This window comes from Peromyscus californicus, unplaced genomic scaffold (assembly GCF_007827085.1).
Source record: "Peromyscus californicus insignis strain IS unplaced genomic scaffold, ASM782708v3 Scaffold_19__1_contigs__length_69161282, whole genome shotgun sequence".
In the NCBI taxonomy this organism is placed as follows: Eukaryota; Metazoa; Chordata; class Mammalia; order Rodentia; family Cricetidae; genus Peromyscus; species Peromyscus californicus.
In genome coordinates, this window is record NW_026294491.1 from 37,376,596 (window position 1) to 37,400,585 (window position 23,990).

General features: G+C 46.4%; 1 protein-coding gene across 1 annotated transcript in view; it reads right to left on the reverse strand.

Moving 5' to 3' along the window:
* Nucleotides 1–23,990, reverse strand: part of Vwa3b (von Willebrand factor A domain containing 3B) — a 187,850-nt gene that overhangs the window by 92,650 nt on the left and 71,210 nt on the right. Inside the window, exon 9 of the mRNA XM_052745145.1 lies at nucleotides 6,547–6,737. Coding sequence (XP_052601105.1) covers nucleotides 6,547–6,737 — 191 coding nt within the window. The remainder of the gene's footprint in view (nucleotides 1–6,546; nucleotides 6,738–23,990) is intronic.

The window sequence follows — 23,990 nt, forward strand, 5'->3', positions numbered from 1 at the left end:
TTTTGTATCTGTCTCTGACTTCATCACCTGGTGAATTTGCACATTGACATGCTAATATCCAAAGGAGTGCCTGAGTATCACATAATAATGGCTAACATTGCACCTTCCTGCAAAAATAAGGACCGATAAGAGCAACTGAAACATCTTACTGTGCACTGTCCTGTTCCAGATCCACCCCGCACCCCCAATAACCCGGGGAGAAAAAGGAGCCTCAAGGTGTATGGTAACCCTGCAATTACTCTGGATTCCAGGAACAGCAGAGCCTCAGAGACACATGACTCTATAATGAGATGCCCCACCCCCACAGTAGCAGTAACCGTCATACAGGAACCAGACCACTCCTCTCAACATCGACAGTAACTACTTCAAACCTCGCAGAACCAGAACTGAGACAAGATCAACCGGATCAAGCTTGCCTGGGACCGCTGAAGTGTACAACCCTTTCTTTCTGCCCCAGTTCTTCCTGTATGAAGCCTACAGTTCAATTCGGTACCCCAAAGACAGACTTTGGGGTCCACGATCCCCTTTGTCCATACTTTGCAATGTGACCAGAAGCCACGCTGATGAAATCTTTCTCTGCCATTCACCATCGCCTCTCTAACTGGGCCTGCCTCTCTAACTGGAGTATTGGGACATGGGTGAGCCTGTTCTGTGGGGAATCCCAGGGCTTGCGCTTTGGGGCTAAAACTCTAATAAAAACAGCCACTCGGAAACCATGTAAGGAAAAAATAGCCAGGTAGCACGCCCATCTCTGCTTTATTTGTACACCTCTTAGCACACATCTCCACAGGGAGACCATTCTGGTGCCTGCTCCATAGACAGCCCTGTGATGGAGATCATGGACAAGGTCAGAAGTACACATGTGATCGAAGCCAGTGATTCCTGCAAAGAGAGGGAGGGGAGGGGAGGAGAGGAAAAGGGAGTGGGGAGGAAGGAATTAGAGAATAAAAATTGATCCCTGAGAACCTGTTCCCTGTGCTGAATTACCTAGCCCAGCTTTTCTACAGGGGGAGGAGCTCGGTCCCACCTCATCCTGATGTGCCATGGGAGGCCTGCCCCTTTCTGAATGGAGACAGAGGGGAGTAGATGGGAGGTGGGGTAGATGGGAGTGGGGAGGGGAGGGAATGGAAGGAGAGGAGGGTGGGGAAACTGTGGTCAGCATTTAAAACAAAGGGGAAAATGTTAATAAAAAAATAAAATCAGATTTAAAAAAAAAAGAATTGATCCCTGAATTTAAAAATTCATATATCCCAGCTTTCAGGGAGAAGTAGGGATTTTGCATAATCCGTAGATTCTAGAGCACATAGGAAGGGAACTGAAGAGCTGGAGAAAGAGAATGGGTCACATTCTTTGGAAGAGTTGACTTCTAAGGAGAAACAGAATGAAGCAAATGAGACACAGGGAGAGGCCAACACCAGTAGCTGTCACTCTGAGGGGATGGGAGCCCGTGCACAGCAGGAAAAGGTCATCAAATGCAGGTGTGCTATCAAATGTCCTACAGGATCCTGGGGAGAGGGCTCAGTGGGAAATGTGCCTCCTTCACAGACTGAGGAAGACCTGAGTTCAGATCCTCAGCACTCATGGAAATAGCTGGGTCTGGCAGCATACACGTAACCACAGTACTGGCTGGCATAGAGTGACAGAGACAAACACTGGCCAGCCAGCCTAGCACAATCAATGAGCTTCTGGTCCAATAAGGGACCGTTTCTCAAAAGAAGAAATAAGATGGAGAACAGCACATGCCATTGACCTCTGACTCCCTCCCGCCACATACATGCATGCATGCATGCATATGCTCACAACATACCCATACATCACACACACACACAAAAAAAATCCTAAAATGCATGCTTATAAGCTGATGGAAAGCTCTAGAAGGGCAACATTGACAGTATAAAGTAAAATAAGGAAAATGAATGAGTGAGTGAAAAATGAATGTATACATGGAGAGTGTTCAATAGGAGCAAGGTCAATTCTTCCTGGGGACAGAAGCCTTAATCCAAAGTGAAATTGAGCCTCATGGCTGAGTGCTCGCCTTCAGATTTCTCTAGCACAGTCAGCTGCCATTCACAAGAAATGGCACAAAGTTGGGTTTAAACAGCTGTGGGATTGATTGTGCTGGATACATGAAATAATCTAAGATGGAAACAAGTTATGAGGATGTGTGGGAGGGGCAGACACACAGAGACACAGGAAGGGTGGCAGTAGTAATAACCTGCAGACCCCACTGAGGCCAATGGAGTGGTGGTAGTCACGCCAGAGAGGAAATGCCTTAGAAAAGTAATCTAAGTGGTTTGGTTAGAACGGATTGTGTGGGCTATGTTTGCCGTTCTTCCTAATACCAAGGTCAAGAGCGCACCTATGGCAGGGAGGGGGTGATGGGGTGGAGGAGGAGGAAGTCATTAGAAGAGGGGATAAAGAAATGAAAGATCAAGAGCGTCAGAAGGGTCATCCATACGGGACTGACATCCTGAAGAGTGAAAGCAGGGCTTGGAGTCGGTAGTGGCAAGGAAGAAACTCATCTTCAAGGACAGGAGCCGGCGAGGTGGGCTCAGCACAGCTCCAAGGAGGTGCTGTGACAGTCTGATGACAGGGTAAGAACAGTCGGGAAGCAGCCAGAGGAGAAAAGGCCAATGGGTCCAAGAGAGAGCCCAGCCTTGCTGCGGAGGATAAGAATTCAAGGGTCACAGAGGGACAGGAACCGGGAAGGTCAGTGGTGAGGACAGGGTTTATCAGGGACAGGCTGCCAAGGGGAGTGGCTGGCGAAGGGAGCTGTCCTCTACCACACCCCTGGGGCTGTCACACCAAAGCTTCCTCCCTGCCTATCTCTCAGTCCCATGATGATGTCATTTCCCTAGAAGTCTGAAGCACAGCCAAGTGAAGCAACAGCGAGCCTCGAAGCCATGGGGAGGCAGGCTAGCAGGCAGCAGCATGACAGAAGGAGATGTTAACATGGCAGCCCAGATGATCCCATTCACACTGGCCCCCACCTGCCACAAGAGAATATCCTACCAGCCGGGAGGCCCAGCAACTTCATCCCCCTCCAGTGTAAAACTGAGAGCACTGATAAACTGATAAACCCTGTCCTCACCACTGACCTTCCCGGCTCCTGTCCCTCTGTGACCCTTGAATTCTTATCCTCCGCAGCAAGGCTGGGCTCTCTCTTGGACCCATTGGCCTTTTCTCCTCTGGCTGCTTCCTAAGGTATCTTGATGATACAGAGCACAGAGCATTCCCAGCGCTGATTCTCTACCTCTAACATCAATGTCTGTGAGAGAGAAAAGACCACCTCTACAGGGCATCTCCTAACTGCTAGGCTCTGTGCTCAGGTTGTACCAGACAATGTCCAGTTTAAAGATATAAAGAAGGAAGCTCCAGGCAGCGAAATGATCCCCGCCTCTTCATCCATCTTGGAAACCCTACACAAGATCTTCCTAGTCATAAATTTCTCAGATGTGCAGAACTATACCACATCTAAACCAGTGGTTATGTAGATAATCATACAGGGGATTTACCCCCTGGCTGCCAGGGAACCCTAAAGGATCTACCCATTTTACAGCCACAGTGTCTCCCTACTAAATGCATGGCACAACCTTAGGAGTAACCCAATTTGGGGACTATGGTCTGAAAATATGAAGAAACAATGTTTTTCCTCCACTATCTATGGAAGAGAATAGTTAGCATAATTCTCAACCCTCACCATGTCATTATGCACTAGCATAAGAAATATGAGCAAAGCCCCCAATTTATAAGCCACATTCTTCAATCTGGCCCTTAAATTTTCGTTGAGACTGATAAGAAGGAAGGGAAAGTTCAGCATTAGAGCTGGCCCAGGGCCTGCCATATTGCCACAGCGGGCTATGTCAAAATCGGCAAGGATTAATACTTTTAAATACCCGGGACCGAATATTTTCTGAGTGAAAATTTAGTTACGGATGACTTCCTGAACATGACTGAATGATGTCTACAAAGCTAGAAAACTGTGCTTGGGAGGAAAGCCACTAATGAGATTTCCCCTGTGCTGCGGCAATTACTCTGCCTCCTAGGATACGCCAGGAAGCAAGCTTTTCGTCAATGCTGCGTTTTTCTAATTCAATTTATATATTTTCCTCCTGCAGTCCACTGTAAACATGCAGGGGTAAGGAGGTAAAAGCACAACGCGGGGGCGAACCTGAACTGAACCGCTAGAAGAAAACAGCCTGACTGGCGGGGGATGGGGGTAGGGGGATGGGGGGGAGTGGAGAGGTAGGGGTGGGGGGCATGGGGGGGATGGGGAATGGGGGCGGACAAGGAGCTGGGTGGTCAGCCAGAGTAGCGACACATCAGAGCATGCAAGTCCCCTCCGTTGGATCCACAAGCCTCTCAGTAATGGCCTTGACCCTGAATCACAGCCTTTAAGGATAAATATATCAAGTGACACAGTATTTGAGCAGGGCCTTGATCCTCTCATGTCCTCCATTTCCAAAACACACCACACACACACACACACACACACACACACACACACACACACACACACATACACACACACTGTTTTTCTGCTTTATACTGTGACATTGCTTAGTCTCTCGGGGCGTATCAACAGTTGATTCTGAGTATTTTGGTCCCTGCTCTACGCATGCGCATGACTCTTTCTCAATGTGTAGGCATTGGTCCACCACCTGGGTGTTTGCTATGGTTTGTCCCCACCATGTTGAGCATTAGTCCCCAAGATGGTAGTGCCGGCAGGTGGTGCCTTTAAAAGGTGATTGACAGACACTCAAGTATTTCTGTAGGCATGGGTTAGGTGTCTCAGAACTAGTTACCCTGAGAGTGAACTGTTACAAAGTAGGTCAGCCTGCCTGCCTCTGTTATTTCTCTTGTGGCTGTTACAAGACACCCGCCAAACCAAAGTTAAGGAAGGAAGGGAGGGTTTGTTTTGGCCCGTGGTTTGAGGGGTACAGTCTGTCATGGTGGCGAGGCCTCGGCAGCAGGAGCGTGAGGCGGCTGCTCACATCCCATCTGCAGCCAGGGAGCAGAGAGTGCTCAGCTCACTTTCTCCTTTTTACTCAGTCTAGAACCCCAAGCCATGGACTAGTGTTACCCACATTTACGATGGCTTCGTTCACATGTAGAGTAGGTTTTCACAGCTCTCCTAACCCAATCTAGAAACTCTTACAGATATGCCCAAAGCTTTTCCTCCTCAGTGATTCTAAATGAAGTTGAAAACCAACATCAGCCATTGCTGATCACACCTGCCTCCTCCTTCTCTCTTCTCCCCACCCCTGCCCTCTCTCTGAGCTCTTCTACCCATGAATGCTTTCCTTCTTTTCCACAGTGAGTTGACACAGCATGAGGTCTGCACCAGGAACTGAGCAGATGCTACCCCATACTCTTTGACCTCTAGAACTGTGAGCTAAATAAACATCTTTTCTTTGTAAATTTCCCAGCCTTGGATATTTTGCTATAGTAATACAAAAATGGGCCAGCTAGGACATAAGTAATGTAAAATCCTGTCCCTGCTTCAGACCTAATGACTCAAATGCACCATGTGAGAGCTTAGAAATCATTCATACTGAGAATAATTTGGTCTTTGAGAGCCAGAGTCAGACACTGAAAGAAGCTGCATCCCTAGGGACCCCATTTGGTACAATGGAATTAGATTTTTCAGAGCTTGAAACATACTCATCTGGTGCTATGAGTCTTTGGAGAATCTGATTTTATGTTTACTGGAAATCCACTATATACTGACAGGTGCTCACTGGAGTAATGCATCTGCAAGATGCTTGAAATTCAAGAGGACCACAGAGATGCCTGGTTCTTGACACACTCACCGGCTGTTTGTCCTTCACATTCAACATGGGGGAACAAAGAGCCTCTCATTTGACATAATACTGAACAATCCAGGCACTTATAAGACTTGAACTTCTATTGGCCCAGCTGGTAGCTTGGGTATAAATCACTTATATCTGAGTGTGTCTCCAAAAGTGTCTGTGGTGTAGGGCCCCTGTGTGGCAGTTCTGAGAGGTGGGGAAGTCCTAAGAGGTAAGGTCTGCTAGGAGATCGTGGGGGACTGCTAGTGACAGGAAGTAATGCTGGTCTTGCAGAGTGAGAGCTCAGGTCGCTACATGATGACGTCATCGGCAGGCACATCAGCCTTCTGCCCATGGCTATTTCTCTTTCTGCTTCTCTGTGACAGAGCTAGGAGCTAGGGGACTGCATCAGAGGCTAAACAGATGGTACCTACCTGGTATTAGGGCTCCACACACATGAGCTAAATATAAGCATTTCTTCATAAAACATCTAGCATCAGGCATTCTGTTTTGGCCACTCAAAACAGACTAAGACATGCAGAAGCCATGCCCCGGCCTTGATGACTCTCATGGGTACCATTTAGAGAAGGTGGAAAGTGAAGGGGCATCTGTCTCATGGAAACCCTAGATGACTCCCTCCCCTGCCACCTTTCAATGTGGTCTTTCCCTTGGCATCTGATCCAAGGATGGCTTCACACACACCTTGCCCCCAGGCAACAAGAGGAGACCCACAGTCCCAGCAGCTTTCACCTACCGCACTGGTCTGCACAGACTCATCTTCTGGTTTGCCTTTTATATCAACAACTCCATCAGCATGGCGGAAGGAGCAGTCAGCAAGGACATCATAAAAGGTCAGCTTCTGAGCCTTCAAGCCATATTTCTGGAGCCACTTCTGAGAATCCCATGTGTCTTCTCTGTTTTCCTTACTCTCAAGAGACGTTGATCCTGGAATCATACATAGTTCATCAGCTACTCATATCGCATGACCAGTTCCTCCAACACTCCCAACCTCATATTTACCAGTCTGGACATTCCTGCTGCCAGACCATAGAGCCCACGTATACTTCAGGAAGTATACTGCAGCAGGACTTTTATTTTTCACCTCATTTCCTCCTCTATATATAAGGACTGGCCTTACACCAGAATAGCTCTGGCTGAGCGACCAGGGTCATGTGTCAAGAAAGCACCAAATACAGGGTCAGAAACTCTGGGTTCAGGTCCGGGCTGGGACATCTACTATCTTAGGCAAGTGGCTCAAATGTGATTCACCCATTTGGCTATTCTGAACTCGAGCAAATATCTTCACCTGCAGACAGAAGATGGTATCTGCTTGGTCTTCTTGGAGAATCTGATTTTATATTTATTGGAAATGCATTCTATGCTGCTAGGCCACTGACATAATGCATCTGTTCTATTCAGTATGGGAGAAGGGTGGGCTTTTCTTTTTCACACTATTAACTACTCCAGGGACTTCTAATGCCTAAATTTCTATAGACCCAATTCATGGCTTAGATATAACTCATGTAAAACTAGTGATATGATTTAAAAATGTTTTGAGAGAGGATCCAAAAGTTTATGTGGTAGATACTGGTCCCCAATGTGGCAACGGGGCCCAGAATGGATTCTCATAGGCAGTTCTCAGTATCAGTGGTTTCTAAACTCCAGCAGCATGCAGGCGAGTCGGGAGGTCTGAGATGAAGACCAAGATTTCGAATCAGTTGTGTCTTAGTCACATGAATGTGTGTTGCAAAAGGAGTTAAAAGAAGGATGTCCATGCAGTCTGTAGGCTGGCAAGGTCAGGCAACATACAAAGGTTGGTAGGCTGACTCCCATGAAGCTCCTTGCTCCTTTGGTGAATTTAATCCCTGTTTAGAGTGTGGCCCTCAGCTCTGTGGGCTCAGAAACTGCATCTGTCAGCTGAAGTATCTGGAGCTATATCTAGAATGTCTCGTATCGTATCGTATCGTATCGTATCATATCGTATCGTCTCGTCTCACAGGGTATAGCCCAGAAGGCTAGCTATCCAGCAGCTTTAGGTATATTCTCCTCTGGTGTCTTCCAGAGGTTATCAGTACCACTGTATCCCGTACCCAGGAAGGACTGGTTCAAGGACCGCACTGTGAGTTCCTCGATCAGAGGCTGCTCAAACTCCTCATGATGATGTAGTGTTTGCACAAAACCTACACACTTGCTCCTGTACACTTCAGATCATCTCTAGATCACACATAACACCCGACACAAGGCAATGCTTGTAAACAGTTGTCATACTGTACTGTTTAAGAAACAGTGACAAAACCCTGCACGTTACTGGTACAGTGGCTTTTTCAAAAGAATATTTTTGATTCATTTTTTTTTTAAATTGGGTTCAGTCCTCAGAGCCTGAAACCACAAGGCACTGACTGTCATTAAAAGCTGCTCCTGGGATTTGTCCTCTTTTGTTTTCCGTCACTGTGACAAACACTGAACTAACAGAAAGGGTTAATTTCCGCTTACCGTTTCTAGTCCGTCATCGAGAGAAGCCAAAGCAGGAACCCAAGGCAGGAACTGAAGAAGAGGTCACAGAGGAATGTTGCTTCCAAGACTCACTCACCTTGCTTTCTTAGACAACCCAGGCCCATCTGTCTAGGGGACGGCACCGCCCACAGTGGGCTGGACCCTCCCACATCCATCATTAATCGAGAAAATGCCCCACAGACAAGCCCACAGATAGTTCTGGTGGAGGCGACTCCTTTTCTGAGGTTCCCCTTTCCCAGGTAACTATAGGTTGTACCCAGGTGACAAAAGCTAGCCAAGACAGGGTGAGAGAGATGACTCGGTGGTTAATAACATGTACTGGTGTTGCAGAGGGCCCAAATGTGGTTCCCAGCACCTGCATCGGGCAGGTCACATCTGCCTGTAACTCCAGCTCTGAAGAATCCAATGTCCTCTTCTGGCCTTTGAGGGCACCTACACACACACACACACACACACACACATACACACACACACACACACACACACACACACACACACACACACCACACACAATTTTTTAATAGAAATAAATCTTTAAATGAAAAATTAAATTACTGCCAGCCTTACCACATTTAAGGGGCTATATAATTAGAATAGGACCAGGGAAACAAAACAGCTTGCAGTCAATTAGTCCTCAATAATATGTAAAGAGGCTGCCCATGAGCATGTCAGATGAGCTGTGTCCTCGGAGCTCTGTACAGCGCCGTGACGGAACTCACTCTGACACCTACTGGAGTTGGAACTGATCAAAGCTGGTTCCTGCTTTCGAACTGGAAGCCGATGTGACATCCAAAGCCCCTCTGAGCACCATCCTGAGTGCCAGCCATTGGCTTCCATGCAAACCACAGTGTCCTCCTACCCTTCTCAAGCAGTTTGAATCAGATGCCTCCCAGAGCTCCCAGCCCTTTGACCTTCCCTTGAGAGCTCCTGGCACCATGGAGACGTGGCTGCTTTTTTTTTTTTTTTTTTGGTGGGGAGATCAGCCCCCTTGGAGAAACCTTCCTATGACTTCTTCAGCCGTTGTTAATTACTCTCTGCGTCTTGGGCTCCTCTCTATTCCCTCCTTATGTAGCTGGTTCCATTCTTCCTTTTCCCCTGTTAAGTCAGGGCAGTGGGAAATAAATTTTTCATTCAATGATTTCCATAGCAACACATATCCTTTTGCAAATCTGTTTCAGGGGCTACCTTCTTTGAAAAGATGAAGGCCCTTCATCAAGCATAAGTACAAATGCAGGGGAGAGAGAACTTTCTGGAAGCCATATAAACAATCCTAGTAAGGGTTTTTAAAGAGTCCAGGATGAACCTTCACCTTCCAGCTGGACCAAGGGTACAACCACTTAAGGGCAGGAGTTAGGCTCCCAATTACCGTCTGAAAGGGGGTGAAGACCCCTTCAAACTGAGCTTCCTAAAGGAAATCAGAGGCAGCCCAGCAACCAAGGCAGAGAGCTCAGGCGTGCCGAGCTGGAGCGATGAGGGGAAAATGAAGTATTTTTCATATTCATTCATTGCTAATTACACCAATTAGTGGCTGAGCCTTGTTAGCCTGAGAAAGGGAAGGAGAAGGCCATCATCTGTTCATTAGCATCGCTCACTAAGGGATCCTTTTCCAATTCTCCTGCAGTTATTTTAATTAAGAGTGCCGCATGAATTCACACCTTCGGAGCCTTCGCTCACTGCAGAGGTGTGAGCTCACAGGGATGCTTGCTGATCACACGGCCCTCCGCATCCACATGACAGTTTGCTAAGGATGTTCTCAGTGTTCTGTGCAAGGGAAGCAGACTGGAGCACGTCCGTGCTGCAGAATTTACTTGCCTGGTCCTCTCCGTCCTACTGATCAGTCTTAAAATGTTTTTTCTAAGACTCGAAGCCATCTAAATAATGCTTTTGGAAAAAAAAAACAAAACATCATGGTCTAAACAGGGGCACAATCAAAATGATATTGGGTATGGCTTATCAGTACTCCACCCTTCTGACACTCATACACCTACCCTCAAAGACAGATCCTTAAGGGGTATCATCAAAGATTGACTACCCTCCCCCAAAAACTGCACCCTTTACCCTCCTCCACTGAAAGCTACTCAACTGCTGTGCCAGGTCCCTGAATGAATGCACTCAGTTTCTAGAGATAACATTAATCTGATGATTCTCGCAGTGAACGCCACATGCTCTGCCGCTGCCCCCGCCCCCGCCCCCGCCCCCACTGAGTGCCAATTGCTGCTACTCAGAAAGAGGGCTCCTTAGGCAAAAAGCTGGGGAACCTAAAAAACTTGGGGATTATTGATGACTTTATTTTCAGCCTTTTCTTCAGAGCATGGGTAAGGGCTCACGATTCCCAATCCTGTTATTTGGGAATCTGAAGCTATTTGGTTCCAGAGTCTTTCTGTCCAGGGAAGTATTGGGGCGGGGAGGGGCTTGTGGTCTACAGACCAGAGCCTGATACACACTGGAAGGGAGGGAGGGAAGAGAACTGAGCACAGCTGGGAACTGAGGGAGATGGACAGGACTCTAAGAAATTCCAATCCCTCCTGCGGGGTGACTCCCTCAGCAGCGAGGAGCTGCAGTCCTTTGGTTGAAGGTGATGAAGCCTGCTTTAGGTGGAAGCCAGGGGACAGGTAGTGACAGTACAGAAGGAGCCAGAGGTCCACCTCTGAGCAGTAACACACATTTCTGTGCTTGTCTGATACATTCTGTTAACACACATTTGCTAAAGCAAGTGAATGCTGTCCCTGGCATCCTGGGCACTACATGTGAGGGTTGAGGCCCGATGGGGTGGGTGCCCTGAGGGGCCTGGTGTTGAATGTCAAATGTGTGCCTGAATCCAAGCAGGAAGCTCTAGACTTTGCTCTGAGAGGCAGTATCAGGTCATTTGCAGAAGCCTCTTAGAGTCTGAAAACCTTAACTTCAAGGGAGAATGAAGTAGAGTGCCAGGGAGTTCTAGACCTGTTCTCCCCTGGAATACTGTAAAGTGATTTTATTTATTTATTTATTTATACTTCCTTCTTGCTAATTCTGTAAAAATCAAACTATGGTTTCCATTGCGATGAAGGGCTATGTCGCTCACCCAATTTGTTTATTCCAGTCCTCTGGTCACTAGCTCCTAGCATCCTCTGAAGGTGGAGAAGAAAGGGGGAGAAAGGAAATGAAACAGAAAAGAAGCGGGTTTGAAAAGGAAGTCAAGTACTAACGAAGAGAACAGGAGGAGGAACAAGTTCCCTTTGGTCCACACTTCGCTCTCTTTCTCTTCGGCTTTATCCCTCTGAGAGATGCATGGGAAACGGCTCTCAAGGAAGGCAGCACCTCAGCTTCAGGAGGACGCTCAACCATAATACCTGCCGCAGACTACTTGGTGGTGGGGAGCAATAGTTCAGTCCAGTGACAAACCCGCATAGGGTTAAGAAGAAAACATCACCAGGAGCCCAGGCCGCAGGCAGGAGAAGAATCACAGACAGCATGCTCCGATGAGCCAGCACTCAATGGCCATTTCAACTGGGAACAGCTGAGGACCACTGAGGCGGGCACCAACCTGTACCTCAAACAGCAACTTTAAAAACAGTTGGGTTGGGAGCTAGGGAGATGGCTCAGCAATTGAGAAGACCAGGGTCCAGCACCCACATGGTGGCAAACGACTATTTGATGCCCTCTACTGGCCCTTAGAGGTACTGCACACATGTGGTGCACAGACAAAATACCTATACACCTAAAATTTAAATATAATATAATAGATCTTCCTTAAAAAATGTTTTTAAATAGTCAGGTTGTGGCAAGATCTATAGACCAATTTAGGGTTTAGATATAAAGTGGACAGATGAGGCTAAGAAGAGAAAAGTCTAAACAGACTTTGGGAGTTTGGGAAATCGTGACATCTGAAGTTCACATAAGTATGTAATGAAGGCTGGGCTATCAGCCTTTTATTTCCAGATTGTAACCATCCTTCAGCTTCCCTTCACCTAGAGTCTTCGTGAACAGCTTATTTCTAAATACTTCCACTCTTGGGTGCCTGCTCCTTTTCTCCATAGTGTCCACTGAAGCATGAAACAACACATATTTCTGAGGCCCCTGTCTTAGCTCACTGGTCTATTGCTGTGAGGAGACACCATGACCAAGGCAACTTACAGAAGAAAGCATTTAATTGGGGCTTGCTTATAGTTTCAAAGGGTTTGTCTATTCTCATCATGGTGGGGAGCATGGTGGCAGGCAGGCAGGCATGGTGCTGGAGAAGTAACTGGGAGTTCACATCCGATCTCCAAGTTGCAGGCAGAGAGGGTGAGAGAGATTGGGCCTCCTGGCACACCTCCTCCAACAAGACCACTCCCACTCCAACAATGCCACACCTCCTAATCCTTCCCAAACAGTTCTACTAACTGGGGATCATTGAGGACCACTCTCATTCAAACCACCACAGTCCCATTTATCTTCTCTCTCCTACTGTTGCTATTGTTAACAGCCAAACCACTGCTAAGCCTAAGACAATACGTATTTGCGTGTAGGTTTGTTCCTCAGTGTTATAATTTAGCTTTTACACTGAAGTATTTAATGCATTTTGAGGTAATTTTTTTGGTTTATGGGTGAGATAAGAGGCCAAGAGCATTGTGCATGTGTATATCCAGTTGCTCCTATGCCATTTGTTGGAAGGTTATTTTCCCCACATTGAAATTTCTTGTTACCTTTGTGCATATTTCACAGATGCTCTTTCTCAGGTTAAGAATGAGACTTTAGGGGCCAGAGAGAAGACTCCACAGTTAAGGGCACTGGCTACTTTTGTGGAGAACCTGAGTTTGATTCCCAACGTTCACATTAATTGGCTCACAACCACCTATAAATCTAGCTCTAGAGGATCCAATGCATCTGGCTTTTTAAGCACCCCCACACATGAAACCGAACTTACATTTCTTTGATGTCTCTCATTTGATCAGGTTGTATAATTCTTTTTTCTGGTGGACGTAGTCTGCCATTACTTTGCAGAATTTTTCTTTCTTTCTTCGTAGTAAATATTGAAATTTACTTTTCTCATAGAGTCCTTGGCTTTGGTGAGAAGGTGACACTGGTCTCATAGACTGAACTAGAAAGTAGTATGTCTTCCTTTTGTATGTTTTTGAGAAGTTTCTAGAAGTGGTATCGATTATTGTTTTAAAGATTAATTTAGTATTTTAAAAATTGTGTACATGCACATATGCACACACACACACACACACACACACACACACACACACACACACTGATACACTTAAGTACCTGCGTATCCAGAAGAGATTATCAGGTTCCCTGAAGCTGGAGTTGCAGGCAGTTATGAGCCGCCCAACATGGATGCAGGGAACTGACCTCAGACCCTCTGTAAGGGCATGCTCACTCTTAACCACTGAGCCCTCTCTCTAGCTCTCTATGCATTTTTAAATTTAGCTTTCTTGACTGCTCACATTTTGCTTGTTTAGATACTGCGGCACAGATAGCGTCTTACCAATAGGCACAGGGCAGGAATGGCAAAGCCAGCTTTAATACATTTCTAACTGCAATTCTCTGCAGCTCACCACTGCTCGGAACTACAACAGAATCTTGCTGGTTATTTAATACAGCACCAACTAGATGGTCATGTTCCCTCTCTGTTAGTTCAATAAACACTCTCTCAAAACTTGCCTGAAGGACTTGGAAGAGCCTTTAGCCTTGTGACACCAAATTTGACATTTTGGAACAAGTCAATATTCAGAGTCAGAGCTTGGGATCAGATAGCAAAGTTCGGGGCTCTTGTTGTTTGAGATTAAAGAATGAGGAGCCCTTGAAATGTTTGAGCTATAACATAATCAAAAAAAAAAAAAAGTTGGTCGACATTCTTTGATACTCTATGACAAAGGCCAGATTCTGCCTGGATCCTACACAGAGGGAGTGTCCAGGTGAACGTGCCAGTGCCTCTGGGCAGCCAGCACCTCTTTCTCTGCTTTATCAATGGCCCTGTGTGGAGGTCTAATTAACCACACTAACCAATCACACACTTAACTCGTGGAAACCAGTACTCTTTGAACAGCATGCAGCTAGGTAAACACTCGCCTTCCTGCTGTTCCCTACCAGCCACATAGACCCATTTTCTGTGCTCTGTTCTTTTCCTAAGAGTTTTCTTTTACTCGATTTGATATCTCATTTCATCTCCTTTGTTGTATTGTTTGTAATCTTAGTGATTGTTTGCAGCCAACAGGACACAACTTCAACCAGTTACACGGTCTAATTGCAGGTGATGGATCACTTCATCAATAGCATGTGCTAATGATAAACTCAAATTTTCTATGTCTAAACAAGTGTTTTGCCTGCGTGTATATGTGTGTGTGCATACACATGTGTGCGGAGGCCAGAAGCCAATGATGAAAATCTTCTATCACTTCCCACTTTTTTTTTTTTTTGGAGACAGGATCTCTCACTGAACCTGGAGCTCACCGGTTTCCAAACTGAATGCCTTTTGTTTCCTTCTCTCAAACTGTTTGCTCTTGCTCACACTTCAGGAGCTATGCTGAATAAAGGCGACGAAGTGGACATGCTTGTTTGTTCTAGATCTTAAGAGAAGGTACATAGAATTCACCTCTCAGCATATTGTCAGCTGTTGATACAACAAATGGCCCTTAATATGTTCTTGTCTTCACATCATCAAACAGATTTTTTTTGTTTGGTCATGATTCGGTCTTGGTAAGTTGTTGTCGAGGAATTTGTCCATTGCTTTCAGATTATCAAACTTCGTTGGTGTACAGTTGTTCACGGTGACCTCGGTGACCTCTTCCCTTTGTGGAGTGTCAGCTGTCATGTTCTCCTTTCACTCTCTGGCCTGTTTATTGGTGTCCCCTGTCCTTTTCTTACTTAGTCCAAGTCAGGGTTTGTCTGAAGAGTCAGCTTTGATTTGCCCATCTTTGCTGGGTTTTGTCCTTTTTCCTTCCTCTCTGCTCAGGTCTTTCTTTCTTTCCCTATATTCATGTGGGGCATGCATGGCTTGTTCTCCCATCGCTAGCTCCTGGAGAGGCAATAGTAGGTAGTCTTAGATCTTTGCACTTTCCCCATGGGGGCCCAGGATGCTACACTCTCACCTTGACATCACTTCTGCTGTAGGCTTTGATACGTTGTCTCTCCCTTTTCTTTTATGTCAGGAAAGAAAATCATTTTCTTCTTGATTTTATCCTTGATCCATTGTTTACTCAAGGGGCTGGAGAGATGGCTCAGGGGTTGAGAGCACTGATTGTTCTTCCAGAGGACCCAGGTTCAATTCCCAGCAACCACATGGCAGCTTACAACTGTCTGTAACTCCAGTGCAGGCAAAACACCAATGCAAATGAAATATAATAAATAAATTAAAAAAAAAAGTAAACTGTATACTTCCCAGGTATCATGTCATGGTTTCCTGAAAGCTTTGGGTGCCACCATCTAGGATAGCTATGATGCAACCCAACACAAGATCGGAAACTTGTTTAAAACACTGTGAGGGGCTGGAGAGATGGCTCAGTGATTAAGAGCACTGGCTGCTTTTCTAGAGGACCCGGGTTCAATTCCCAGCACCCACATGGTAGTTAATAGATATCTGTAACTCCAGCCCCAGGAAATTTAATGCTCTTTTTCTAGCCCCCATGAGCACCAGACATGCATGGGGTAACAGATCTACTTGTAGGCAAAACATCCATACACACACACACACACACACACACACACACACACACACACACACACACTTAAAACACCTTGAGCATGCATCTTGTAGTGGCAACACATGTCTCAATGCCAAAAGGTTGGACACACCTGCTAGATGCATGTTGACACATGAAATCACGTGGTCCCTTTCATTATTCCAGCCCTAGGTGGCACCCAGATAGAAAATAAGCCATGAGTCTACCATCAGCATGTGGTCACTGTTTCAGGAACAAAGGGCAACCCAAGCCCAGATTTCTTGAATATGCTGATGGTGAGTTACTCAGAAAGAACCAAGACAGGACATCCAGGGAGTAGGCTGTCCTCACCAGCCACTCCCTGTGACCTCCAAAGGTCCTCATGTCTCATTCACAGTCACCGGCCTGAGGTCAGACACTGGAGGATTCTGTCTGGCTCTGAACATAGTCACCCTGAGTGATCAGTCTCAGGCTATGGCTCCCTAGTCACAACTATGGCTACCAATGTCATCAACCTGTGTTACACCAACAACAACCTGCCAAGACCAGCCCAACAACCAGGCTACAACCAAGGCCCACGTGGCTATGGGTTGAATCCCTGATCCGCGACCATTGCCACCACTACAGGTGATGGGACAGTGGTCCAGTGTCCCAGTATGGTGTTTCTTCTAGCACCACAAGTATTTCAGAGGTCCTATCCACCGGCAGACCTAGGATGGAGGCCATTAGCATATGCCTAGCATTAGGTTTGACAGTTCAGCGCTCAATTCCAGAACAAAATCTTGTGATTCTGATTGTCTTGCTCATATTAGATGGGATCTTGGGTCATGATGCTATGGTGTTCAAGGTTGGGGTAATGTTGGTGAATGCAGCCCCTTAACCATCTTAGCATATGCCAAGCTAAGCTGCCTCAGAGTCTCACAGCTGAAAGTACCCACACAGTCTTGGATATCTGAGGCCCATCACACCGCTGGCAGAGATGTAACCCAAAACTCAAGCATGTCCCCTTGGGGCACAAGTCTCTACCAGGTGGTAGAACAGTTTAATGCCCGTTTCTAAGCATTGGCTTGGTAATTGTTGTGCCACTCAAGTTGGGGGATGGGAATAGTAGAGACAGTCCCTTGGCCATCAACAATGATGCTAAGATGGGCTCGCCCCTGAATTTCACAGTGACAGGAGTCCGCACTGGCTGAAGAATGGGTGTGCTCAAACCCACTCCAAAACCAGATATAATGTGTTCCATTAGCACACAAGTCTCTTCCTGAGGCTGGAGCTGATCTAGAGGCTCCATCTGTGAGCTCTGGCCCACCTCCAGTTTCTACCAGTTGCTGGGTCTTTCTGCAGCGAGCCTGGAACTGAGCACTACCACAAATCTTCAGGCTACCTTTCTGGCCCTTCCCCATGGCGAGCTACGTCTTACTCCCTGCTCTGCAGCTGGGGTTACAGTAGGGGTGAGGGAAGCCGTCAGCCACAGAGCCCAACACAGTTCCAGCTGCCCAGTCTGCATGGAGTGGCCTGGCGGCAGGTATCACATAGCTTTGCCCAACACTCTTTCACTATGGCAGGTCTGCACTGGGTTTCAAGTCGAAGGCCTGGGATTAATTCTTTCTCCCTTCACCAATCGGGGAGGTATCTCACGCTTGGGCTACTTAGAATTGGAGAAGCCATGATGAGGGCCAGTTGTCCTAGTTTTCTTTGCTATTGCTGTGATAAAACATTGACCAAAGCAATTTGGGGGAGGAAAGCGCTTATTTTGCTTATATTTCTACATTGTAGTCCATTATTGATGGAAGACAGGCCAAGAGCTCAAAGGCTGGAGCCTGGAGGCAGAAGCTGAAGCAGAGACCGCAGAGGAACACTGCTTATTGGCTCACTTGCTCAGCCTCCTTTCTTATACAGCCCAGGTCCACTTGCTTAGGGAAAGTAACACCCACAGTGGACTGGACCCTCCTTTATCAACTAACAATTGAAGAAATGCCCACAGTGGGGGGTGGGGAGCAGGGAGAGGCGGGAGGAGGGGAGAGAGGGGGATCTACGATTGGTATGTAAAATGAATAAAAAATTTCTTAATTAAAAAAGAAAAGAAAGAAAAAAGAAAATGCTCACAGACATGCCCATAGGCCAATCTGATGGAGGGAATTTTTTAATTAAAGTTACCTCTCCCCAGGTGACTCTAAATTGTATCAAGTTGACAAAAAAAAATTAACCAACACAGGGACCATTATTGGAATGTCCCTCTCGGCTGCCACTTCATTCTGCCTCTCCCTGTCCATTTTGACTGATGGATTTTTTTTTTTTTTTTTTTTTTTTTACTGTTTAAAGGTCACCTTTTCTTGCTTCTTTTCCTGTACGATAATCTTTGGCTGAATGCCAAGCATTGTGAATTTTATCTTGGTGCGTGCTGAGCAGATCCATGCCATGTAAATCTCTCTGAGCTCTGTTGTGAGATACACCTATATTACCTGGAAACAGGTTTTTTTTTTTTTTCCATGTCTCATTTTGATGGCTTCCTGAGGAGCGCCCAAAGCAGTGTTCCACCTGAGGCTCGCCTTTCCCTACCATTGAAGTTAAGACCTTCCCAAGTAGTCGTAACAACTCCGTAGTTACAAAGTCCTCTGACTCTGTTCCTGAGGCGATGTGAGCATTATCTTTCCAGCAGTCCCCACCTGCCAGGCAACTTTCTTCCGTGTGTGAACTGCTCAGTAGTCGGATGAGTTCTCAAGGAGGAGCCTCTGCTTGCTGCCTTGGGCGAGTGTTTCTTCCCATTCTGGCATGCTCTGCTGTGAGCTGCAGCTGCCTTGTTCTTTCCAGACTCTCAGCTCTGTCTCTGCACACTTAGCGAGTTTTGACAAGCTCCTCCTGGCTCCCTCCTCCATGCCCCATGGCCTCACGAGGCAATCAACTGGGAAGAGCGACTGTGCGCCTCCTTTCTGCCCTGGGCCTTGTTGGTCACCCCTCCCCCCTCGTGGCTTGGTGTCCGCTCTCTTCACATTGCTTGGTATTTATTTGGGGTGGGAGTCAGTTATTTTTTTTTTCCTTAAGGAACTTTCATGTCCTGCTCTTGAGATTAAAACAAGTCAATTCCAATGTGGGCTTTATTGCCTTCTTATCTCAGGCATCAGGATAATGAGTCACCTCAGCCAGATATTGCCCCCACACAACCCGGTATGGTTACATGTACAGACTGGTCCCTGACCCCAGGGCTCCCCAGGGGAGGTGAGTACGGGAGTGAATCAGTGACAGGAATATGAGGAGAGCTAGCTCCAGAGACTCTTTGTCTAATTCATCTGCAGTCTACCCAAATGACAATCCAAGCCTTCCCCTCCCCCCCATCTCCTTCATCCTTTAGGCCTTGAGCAGTCAAGCTGAAGGAATGGTTGCCACCTTCCCACAAAGCAGACAAAGGGTCTTTGCCACACTGGCCATGGGCTTTCAGGGCTTAGGAAAGGGGTAGTCAGACATTCTCCATGAAGATGCGGGGGTGAAATTCAGACAAAAGCTTGGATGACTACCCAATGGAGGAATGGCTTCGATCAAACTTCCCCCTTTAGAGTATAAATGGTACAGCACATCCTGCGTATTTTTTAAATGGCTGCTTGGAGTTATTTTCTTTGGGGGATATGTATGTGTTAGGTTAAAATGAAGGGTATTAGAGATCATTATAGAATTTCAGACTCACAGCTCATCCATTTTGTTTCCGTTTTAATTTTGTGGTACTTGGCGGGGGGGGGGGGGGGGGGGGAGTGTGTATGTATGTGTGCCATATATTTTTGTATCCGTTCATGACGCCTCTGTGACATGAGCAGTACAGAGAGACACTGTAGCTTTCAGGGATTTCAAAACCTGCTCCTTAGGAGGTTCTCAGCTGGAACACTCTCAAAAAAAAAAAAAAAATCCAAGTACCATCACAGGAGGACCAAACGAGAATGGCAGGAGGAGGAGGCAGACATGAGTAGTTTCAAGACGGAATAGCTTTCTGATCAAGGGTTTGCCACACCCTAGTAACATCACTTTGGGCAAGTTACCCACTTAACCCAAGCAGAATTGCAGAACTTTTCAGAAGACTGGGGGGGCAGCTGGAGAAGGAGCTTCCTGTGAAGAGCCCAGAACAGTGACGGTCAGGTAACGTTAGCTATTGTTATCACTTCATCCTAGAAGAAACCAGATCCTCCGCTAACCTAAGAACTCGCCGGGCGGTGGTGGCACACGCCTTTAATCCCAGCACTCGGGAGGCAGAGCCAGGCGGATCTCTGTGAGTTCGAGGCCAGCCTGGACTACCAAGTGAGTCCCAGGAAAGGCGCAAAGCTACACAGAGAAACCCTGTCTCGAAAAAAAAAAAAAAAAAAAAGAACTCACAGAGGATCCGGGCACCAATTCCCTTAAGTTGAAAGGAGAAAGTGAGGACCTGCTTGGTGCTGACCCTGCATTCTTTTACTTAATGTCCACAGTCACCTCCCGGACTGATGTGCTATTCATTTTACAAACTGAGACGGAGGGGCAATGACTCGGGCCAACCTCGCTACAAAATTCTTGCTACAAAATTCCAGCCCTTTATTTTTACGAACAATACTTGGGTAATAGAAGACAGAGAAAAAAAAATATTTCTCGTCATCTCCTTGTTCTTCACCGGCAAAGATACCCTGAGCTTGCTTCTCTGTAGTGGGGAAGAGCTTTTAGACACCAAGGCAGGAGCTCATCAATTCAGAGTGGTACAGGTGCAGCAGTAACCGGGACAGGGCTGCTCAGATGGACACGGCATCACTGCTAACTTAAAAGGGGGTGACAGCTGGGAAGAATCTCCTCTGCTGGCCGTTTACAGAATCCTTCTTGCCTTCGTTTCATTACCTCCAAATGAAGACAACAGGGATGTGCTGCAAGCCGTAAAAATATACAAAGAAGGATTTCCACTGATTATGACAAAGCCAATACCTGGAAGAAGCCAAGGGCCTTCCAGAGGTCAAGCTGAGGCTCAAGGAGCCTTGGTGATTTTTGGCTTTTGATTATCAGCCATTTTCTGCTGAGTTTCTTGTGTGTTACTGTAGCTTTTCCATCATTTATTGGGCACCATTTCCCCTCTACTAAAGGAGTATTTAGATAACCTGTGCTGACAGCTATGCACAGCCAGAACCCCAGTTCAAGCCTCCCTGTAATTACCATCATTGGCAGCATCCGGCCAGGTCCATCCCCAGATGGAGGAAAGTACCTTATCAGAGATACCTCTGTACTTTCTAAGAACAGACCTTAGCATCCAGACTACCTGTTTGAGAAGGCCTGGCAGATGTGCCAATTAAGCTTAACTTCCTCCTTCCCCAAATCTTACCTCTAGTTCCAGATCTCCCTTCAACTATCACCAGAGGAATCTAGCTGTACACAGACTGCCTAGCGACCGAGCACACTTTCCCCCACCCTGCAGAAAAACGGCAGATAGCTTGAACAGATAGGAGCCACAGGAAAAAAGAAGAAAGTTTTATTTTCTCCCATTGACCTAGCAACTTATAGATTTCTAACATTTTCTACCAATCATGTTTAAGATTGTAGTTGAGCACATAAGATCCCTCTTCTTAGATATTACCCAAATTTAGCCTTTAGTTAATTCGTTAGTCACTTCCCTTTTGTGTTGCAAATGATAATTAACAATTACTGCCCCTCTATGTGATTCTTATCACTCCTCTGCTTGACCCTGGAAGCCTGACAACCACTGCCTGAGGAAACTCTTACCTGCCTTTATGACCACACAAGAATTCAAGCCTGGTGACCTTGCTCAACCAAGGGATTGCTATTACTTGGGTTTATAACTGGATTCCTGGGAGACTTAGGAGGAACATGGAGAACTTAGAGACAGAGAACGGAGAGGGATAAGGAGGATTTTGACCAGAGAGTATGTGGATGAGATGGAAGATGAGGAAGAGTTAGATGGGGAAGTACCAGTTGGGTAAGAATGATATGAAAAGGACCTAGATGAGGCAGAATTAAGATGAGAGAATTAAGATAGAACTTAGAGGGAGCAGTAGATAAACATAGAGAGAAATCAGGCAAGAAAGGAGCGCGGCATGAGAGCAGACTAGAAGCTTGTAGAGAGAGAACTCACACAGAATAATAAAGTGTGTGAACTAAGGAGTTTCGTGTACATAGATTCATTTCTTTTCATCAAAGATTAATTATCAGCTGGTTGTAGATTTTTCTGGTACCCTGGGAGGGGACTATCGAGGGGCTGGACCCCCATAGTGCCTGATACATGGCAGTTGTGTTTTGTTTTTGGATGAAATAAGCTAAACACACGCTTAGTCCCTTGGGGCAGCACCTGACACACAGTTGGTGCTCACTAGATGTTTTTTGTCACTCTTGGTGATGTGTAGCAGTTTCCTCTAGATTGAAAAATCCTGTGTGTGTGTGGGAGTTCTAAAAGGGGGTCCTTTAAGACTGGAAAATAAACAATTCATAAGTCTCAGGAAGGCCCTAAAACTTACCAAAAACACAAAACCTCTCCCTCCCCAAGGTTATAAAAGCACATAAGCAGTGAGGCCTGCTGAGGAGAGCCTCAGACCAGCCAAGGGGTCTAGAGGAGGCTCTCAGATCTGTAGAGTACCCACAAGTTGAGGCTTGTTGCAGCTTTTGTGAGCTATCACCCATAGTCAGTATAGACCATCAGCAAGGCACTACCTTTGAGTTATCCCTATTCCTGTAAGTAATTCTAATAAACTTATGGATTTACCAAGTTGGGTTTTGGTGGTACTGTTACTTTGGTCTGTCATGGGCGCCCTATCTTGGGCAAATAGACATTTGCTCATGTTGCCCCAGGAATAGTGTCGCACAACAGCTGTCCTTGCTACTTAGAACATGAAAGGTCTCTGAAGACTGAGAAATGCAAGTACATTTCAGTAACTTCTTTTTAATACTGGCAGTACAAACCCTCACAGACCCTATCCCTTCCAGACAAATCTTACGAGTTTCTTGCCTGGCCTGTGTCTGCATTCAACAAGAGAAGTTCTGCTGCCCAAAGAAGAGCAGTGGCCTTAAATTAGAATGCAATAAATGCAGATTCCTTTGTGGTTGTGTGAGGGTGAGTGGATGGCGGCCTGCCATAGTCAGTGTGGATGGGATTCAGTCTGCAGGCAAGGCCAAGTCTAGCTGACCTATCCCTGAGTCCTCACATGCCAGATACCCCGCCTGGTGAAGTGGTACATGCCTTTCATCCTAGCACTTAAGGGGCAGAGGCAGGCGGATCTCTGTGAGTTTAGGCCAGCCTGGTCTGATGGGGGAATGTCTTTCTGTATGCTGTGAAAATATATTGCTCTGATTGGTTGATAAATAAAGCTGTTTGGCCAATGGTGAGGCAGAATAGGGTTAGGCGGGACATTTAACTAGAGAGGGGGAAGGAGAAAGGAAAACAGAGGAGACATTGCCACCTGCCGCTATATGAAGCAAGATGTAAAGACACCAGTAAGCCATGAGATACATGGCAAAGTATAGATTTATAGAAATGGGTTAATTTAAGATGTAAGATCTAGCTAACAAGAAGCCTGTGCTATCAGGCCATACAGTTCATAATTAATATGAGCCTCTGTGTGTTTATTTGGGTCTGAGCAGCTGCAGGACTGAGGGATTGCAGGACCTGGGCAAGACCATGGGAGCCAGGCAGAACCAGGAAAACTTCAGCTACACTGGTCTACAGAGTGAGTTCCAGGACAGCCAGGGATACATGAAGCGACCTGTCTAGAAAACAAACAAACAAAGCCCCACATGCCTCTTGGAAGATTACCCCCTGACTGAGCTTGAGTTGAGCCTCTCTGCATCTTCTTTCAAATGTCCTCAATCTTTAGACTTCTGTGTTCAGTTCTGCATAGCTAGCACAACTCTTAAGAAAAGGCTACAACCAGAATCCCCACCCCCAAACTGGTAAATGATCAGATTCAATATTTCAATGGAATTTCTCATGCCCACCATATCTGATCCGGCCTTCAGCAAGAACCCTGCTGTGTCAGTCCACACAGAAGCCTCCTATTCGTCATATCTCATCTTAGTAATTTTCCATTTACAGCTGCCCCTCTACCCCACA